The 7,183-nt window shown below is 34.1% G+C and overlaps 1 protein-coding gene across 2 annotated transcripts in view; it reads right to left on the bottom strand.

The window, feature by feature from the left end:
- LOC106470491 (FK506-binding protein 15-like) overlaps positions 1 to 7,183 on the bottom strand; it is a 69,302-nt gene that overhangs the window by 40,768 nt on the left and 21,351 nt on the right. For both annotated transcript variants that reach the window (XM_022399107.1, XM_013931053.2), the window contains exon 8: positions 5,423 to 5,575. In XM_022399107.1, coding sequence (XP_022254815.1) covers positions 5,423 to 5,575 — 153 coding nt within the window. The remainder of the gene's footprint in view (positions 1 to 5,422; positions 5,576 to 7,183) is intronic.

Below are 7,183 nucleotides of genomic sequence, written 5' to 3'. Positions count from 1 at the left end.
TTTTTTAAGATATTTCCTTTCACTTCAGCACTGGTCCTGCCATCTATGATTGGTATCTAAACCTTTTTCTAGTCTGTTTTCTTTACAAAACTGTGTAAATGCCATTTTATGTAGAGGTTGTATTTAGTACTGGCCAATAGTGCTTTTCTATAAGCGTTAGAAAAGTTGCTTCTGGAAAAAACTGCATGGGATGTACGTGACTTTTATTATTTTTATATAGTAGCTTAAGTCATGCTTCATCGTATATCTGTTTATATTAATCATTATATTGAAAAATTATCTCAAAATAGATATATTTTTTATGAAAGAAGTTGATCCACAATTGTTATGATAATACTACTAGTACCACGTAAGAATTTTATATTTGTCCTTCTTACAATCTTTGCTTTGTAGTAAGACCCACACTTCTGTTGTTATTGTGTTAGAATTAAAACAGTCTAACTGATATGTATATATATAGTTCTGATATTTTGCAAATGCTTCAAACTCAGTGTACAAGTGACAACAATAAAACCCATATGTTGGTTGTGAAACAGGCTAAATACACTCATCTCAATAATACAGGGAAGCTATGACATTCTTACAGATGGGGTCTAAATACATTGAAGAGCTTAAGTTTCGCATTCCAACATAAATCTTGCCTATAATGAGAGGAATGTGAGCAGGACTAATCTTTTAAGTGCTGTAAAGTAATTTTCTTTGTAATTTATGGTGTCTGTATCGTTTGGTAATCTCTTCTAATAGGATGTATCAAGTAACAAGGGGTCAGGCTCAGGTGGTGTTTATTGAAACCACCTGTACTATAAACTGTTACATACATTCGTTAGTAGTGGCAATTAGTTTTGTCTCTATTCTGAAACCACATACATGGACATATGTTGAAATAAACTTGTTTGAAAGTTCAAAGAAATGATATTCAAGTACTGAAAAGCTTTCTTACTATCCTATCTACAGTAACGTTCAAATGCGCCCGCGCTCGGTTGAACTGAATGAGAGTGACCACCAACAGGGGTGAGATAGTTTACAGAAAACGTACAAAGTTCACGCTGCTGACCCCCACGGTTTATTTGGCACAATAAACAAAAGTACGACTGCAATGAAACATAACTTTGAAATAAAAATATATTAATGAAACAAAATTAAAATGTTTTATGTACATATATAAACATGAAATCCTAGTTAAAAATACTCATTTATTGTTTAGGTTTATTTACAAATATTATTTTTGGGTCTGTATATTACTTGAAACCATAAGAAGAGTACGTGATTATTAAAAAAATTAAAAATAGATAAAATTTGCATTTTATGGACGATACAATTTTTTTGGGATTTCAAAATAACGTACTAAAACATAAAAATTAACAAGTTCAAATCTGGAACAAATATAAATATCATAATAATTTCTTATAAATACCATTTCCTAATGTAATTTTCCAAGATATTAAATATCATAATGCAAAAAAACTAAATTTATCAAAAGTAGTAGGCTTTATGTTTCTTAAACTACATACATCTTTGAAAGTTCTTATGAAGTTTCAAACATATTCATCCACTAGTTTTATTGTTGGAATGAAATATAGCAAGACTTACATTGCCTACTAAGAAAGTTAGTAGCTGGTAATCATTGGGTTAACAGTTTTACTTATCCAGAACTCATTCAAAAACAGTACTTATAACAGTTACTACTTGAGAAACAATTAACTTACGTCATTTTCTAACATTTCTTATTTGTGTAAAACAAAAACATCTACTTGAGCAAAACAAACAATTAAAATGTATTTCTAACAGTTCTTAATTTTAAAGAAAAAATAATTTAAAGCGAGTCCTGACAGATCTTTCTTCTTTCCAAGAATGAGTTTGAAATGACCCATAATATATCTTTCTTTTGTAGAACTAATTTAAAATGACTCACGATTTATCTTTGTTCTGTAAAAAATAATTCAAAATGATTTGCAACATATCTTTTCATTATAAAAACCTGACTTAAATTACTTTTGAAATACATATTTTGTGTAGAATGATGACTTAAAATTACTCATGACAGATCTTTCTCTTATGAAAATAACTGATGAAAATTTCTTCTGTAAAAGAACTAATTTAAAAATGACTTGCAATGCATCTTTCTGTTATAAAGTTAACCTTTTCCTTACTTGAAAATGTACTAACATTAGGTACACACCTCCACACACAGTTTAGCTATCTTCCTCAGTGTGTTTGCCATAGAGATTTACATGCCACTAGCATTGAGGCAACTCCAACTTAATTTCTTGTGATTTTGCATGAATTGCACCACAGCATGATGATGTCATCATGTGACAAAAGCCCTCCACCAATAGGAGGCCAAAACACTTCCATATGTATTTGTACTCATGAATCTTCCTTCTTTGACGAGGTAAGTAAGAAAATGGAAAGTGGGAAAGTGTGAGGAGGTGAGTATCTATCATATATACATTTACAGGTAAGGAAAATGTTAACTTCTGTGATGATAACTCATCTTTTCACACAGTTTAGCTAGGATCCCATGATGAAATGGTAGAGGGACTGGTGCAAAATTTAACTCTTTGAGCCCTCTTTAGAAAGTGTCGAAGAAAGCCCATGGTATGTGACATCCAATGGCATGGGCTCCATAGGAATATACCTATGGGAGACTGCATTTCATCTCATACAGGGTATACACATATAGGAAAAAGGAAGAAGCAAAGGGATGGATGGAGTGTGAACACGTTGTCAGATAGCCAATATGTGTAGTGTGACTGGGACTTGTTTAGACCACACCACGTGTACTCATCTCAACTCTATCATCAGACTTGATGAGTGAAAAACCAGCTGTGGGAGGAGGGCACTTGTGATAAGTATCTGTTCTTACTTCAGCTGGTGTTTCACTCATCAAGTCTGATGATAGAGTTGTGGGAGGAGGGCACTTGTGATAAGTATCTGTTCTTATTCCAACTCTATCATCAGACTCTACAGTACCTACTGCAGAAGGAAGACATTTTATTAAATTATTGTTATCTATTATGGATACAACTCTACATTCAGCTGCAGAAGAAGGGCACATTTGTTATGTAGTAAGGAACAGTATTGAGTGTGCCCATCTCAACTCTACTGGACAAACAGTGGCTGCAGGAGGAAGACATATGAGATGTAAATATTTGTTGGTTTGGAATAGTGAGTGCTCAACTGAACAGACCTGTATTATGAGGCATTGGTCCATATATAGTAGTGTCATGTACACCTCTACTCTACTGAACAGATTCTGGCTGCAGGAGGAGGGCACATTCATTTTGTGTGTGCTCACCTAAACTCTGCTATATCTTATTTATATGAAAGGTAACCCACACTACACTGATGGTGCCACCACTGCCCCACTTCTCACCTTATTATTCTAGCTTCAGCAGATGAGTTTCAATCAGTGAGGGTTCTCCATGGTCCATCACTTAAATGGCAAGAAAATGATAATTGTTGGAGGTCTCCCATGTTCCACTTGGTGAATGGGGGAAGGATTCATGTAGAGGGGACCTGGAGAAGGTGCCTGGATTCCCATCAGTCCAGAAAGGTCTTTTACTAAGGACAATGTAATGAGTAACTGTGAAAATCTATTTTTAAAAGTCAGCATGTACAAGCCAGAGAAGTAGGCAGAACACCTCCCTGGTATTGCCCTTGCCCATGATAGTCTATGGAACAGGTATAGTCTGGATCAGACAACAAAATGAATATAGATATATATACCATAAGGATACCTTGAGTGGTCTTGCAGATCACCCCACCTCACAATAAGCATATGTTAAGCTAGGGTGGATTGTATGAGCACACTTTCTGTTACCTGGCTCGATGTGGATTTTGGATAAGTATACCTTGGGAAGCAACCTTAGCCACCTTGTGGGATCCTACATAATAAAAGAGGGGCTTTGAAAGAGGAATATTATTCTCAAAGATAGTGGGGTGATTGAAGAATGGTGACTTGTGGAAGCCAAAAACCATCAGGAGATGATAAAGCCAGAACGTGTAAAGAAGAAAATGAACATGTGGTGAGACTACATGCCCACATGGAAGAACTCATACAAGGGCTGTCAAAAGAGATATAAGAGAACAAAAAATGTGATGAATCGAATGTGAAGAAAAGGGAACTAGTCTACGAGCATCTACATCCTGAGACAAACACGTCCATGGAAAAGACAACGAACCCAACCCATTGAGGAAAATTAAAGATGTCCATGGAAAATGAGGGGTCCACTGAGACAGATGAGAGCAGGAACCCTAAAGGTAAAGATCTGTGATAAGGTATACTGAATAGGACAGTAATCATAAGAGAGAAGTAGGAGGAAACAAATTAGGAGAGAAATATGGTACAAAAGCCAGGAAGCCAATGGCTTGAATGAGGCATGCATGAGTCACTCACAAGTGTGAGTAAGACAAGGTATTGGGGCATGAGAAAGGAGACCACAGATAAAGGAAACAGTATAAAACATAATAAGGAGAAAGGACAAGATAAACCCAAGAATCATGGGCTCAAAAGTGAGAAAATGTAAAATAATAAAGTACACAGAAAAAAAGAGATGGAAAAAAACATACATAATAATGAAAGCCAGAAAGAGATTAAAAAGTTTAGGTAATTTCACAAATGGTAAAGTACTATCCAAAGCAACTTACGTGATGGTCATAGTCTACCTGATCATTCTCAAATTAAGAGATAGCCAACGAGACAGGAGTAGGAAGACCATTAAGACTGTAGTAATCCACAACACATTGAGTAATGACTGCAATGGCCCCTGCAGTTTACGAGCCTCCAAAAGCCACAGCAAAATTAAGGCCTAAGTGTGAACAACATTCCACACTCAGAACTAAGTATAAATCACCATCACTTGAGAATTAATGATAAAAAATTAAAGCTTTTGAAATAAAAGCTAAAGAGAATGAAAATAAGAGTTTCATTAATGATGCATATCTTAATAAGTTGAACAAAATGATAAATTTAAACATGTCTGTACAATAAAATATGAAGAATAAGAATGAAGATTCATAACTGCAAATGCAGTCACCCTGCTACTGATAGAGGGCTTTTGCCTCGTGATGATGTCATTATGCAGTAGCACAATTCTCATAAAATAATGTGAAATCAGGTGGGAGTTGCCTCAAGGATAGTGGCATGCAAAATGATATTGGAGGGAGATGTTTTGGGTAGTGATAATTTAAAATGATGTATGACAGTTTAATATGACTCATAACAGGTACTCTTTATTTGAAAATGCAGTTTATAAAGCATAGTTGACAGTTCTGACTGTAGTTACAAATTAAAATGAAAATCACTTCAGAAAGTTACCCTACAAAAAATATACACATGAAGATAATAATTCTTTTGGATATGTAAAGTTAAGTTAATCATATCCTGCACGTAATATGTGAAAACATATATTATGCTTACTTGTCCAAAGGTATGATTGGTCATTAGCCAACCAGTGTATCTGACTTCTGCCATATGTCCTAACTCTAGACTAGGGCCCTCACCAATGGTAAGATCTTGAATAATAACACAGTTTAATCTGCTCCCAGCAATGTTGGCTCTAGCCAACGTTACCTGAAACAAATAAAACACTAGATCTGAGTTGAAAAATATAAATAACACAGTTTAAATATTTCAATCAATGTTGGCTATAACCAGTCTTACTTAAAATAAATAAAACACTACACCTAAACTAAATAATGACAAAGCACAAGTTTTAGCATGTTACACATGACAAACATGGTATAATATAAAGGTTTCAACATGTGTGATAAATAAGTTAAAAGTATAGGTTTCGATATATAAATAATAAACAGTGTATAAAATATAGCTTTCAAGATGGAATGTGATAAAAAAAAGTAAACAGTACAGCTTTCAAGATGGAATGTGATAACAAAAGGGTAAAAAGTACAGCTTTCAGTATATATAATAAATAATGTTAAAAATACAGCTTCCAACATGTGTGACAAAGAACGTGTGATACATTTTTCTGTACAGATCTAAGATTAAGATTTCAACTCATGGCACACATACACACATTCACCAGTCTCACAATGTACTCCATTACAGGTAAAATCATACACACATTCACCAGTCCCACAATGTACTCCATTACAGGTAAAATCATACACACATTCACCAGTCTCACAATGTACTCCACTAAAGGTAAAATCATACACACATTCACCAGTCCCACAATGTACTCCATTACAGGTAAAATCATACACACATTCAAGAGTCTCACAATGTACTCCATTACAAGTAAAATCATACACACATTCACCAGTCTCACAATGTACTCCACTAAAGGTAAAATCATACACACATTCACCAGTCTCACAATGTACTCCATTACAGGTAAAATCATACACACATTCACCAGTCTCACAATGTACTCCATTACAGGTAAAATCATACACACACATTCACCAGTCTCACAATGTACTCTATTGTAAGAAAAGCACTTGTGACTTAACACTCTCACTATGGGCTCAGTTCCAAAGACCAACCTTAAAATCATTTTGTGCTTGTTAGTTTTCATACTATAACTTTATATACAGCATGCGTATCTTCACAAAACTTTGCAGGTTACCAGTAAAAATTACAAGGCTTCCGTACACAAAATATGAGATTTTTTTGTTATGTTTCAAGATTTTTTAAGTAATGATTTGCTCATGCATTTTTTCTTTTTGAATATTGACTATACAGCATGCATAGTAATTTTTATTTTAAAATTAAAGTACCTTTATGCATCAGAAAAGTATCAAATTTCACATGCAAAATCTTTATAACCTCCAGATAATCATCAAAAATTTTTTATAGAAAAAACTTTATATTTTATCTGTTATTTTCTCTATATGGGTTTGCTCGATTTGACTGACCTCGTAAATACCAGAAAAAATTAGAATGATTACAAATTATAACATGAAACTACAAATGTTTAGTCTAAATAGTACTCATAACATTATATATCTATAGGTATATTTTATTGACCTTTCAGCTGTGTCTGATTAACACTACACAAGTTGCAATGACGTGGTGCGTGTCCACTCGTGTTACCGTATCCAAGAATATAAAACTGGCCTTTACAGTGACCTGTCTTGGCTGTGTTCTAGTGGACCAGTATTTTGTAAAATACAGTCACATTTTGGTTATAATACATTATTACTATTTACAAATAAG

The sequence above is a fragment of the Limulus polyphemus genome, unplaced genomic scaffold (assembly GCF_000517525.1).
Source record: "Limulus polyphemus unplaced genomic scaffold, Limulus_polyphemus-2.1.2 Scaffold4037, whole genome shotgun sequence".
NCBI classification, from domain to species: Eukaryota; Metazoa; Arthropoda; class Merostomata; order Xiphosura; family Limulidae; genus Limulus; species Limulus polyphemus.
Note: the sequence above shows the minus strand (reverse complement) of the source record. Positions and strands in the feature narration are given on the sequence as shown.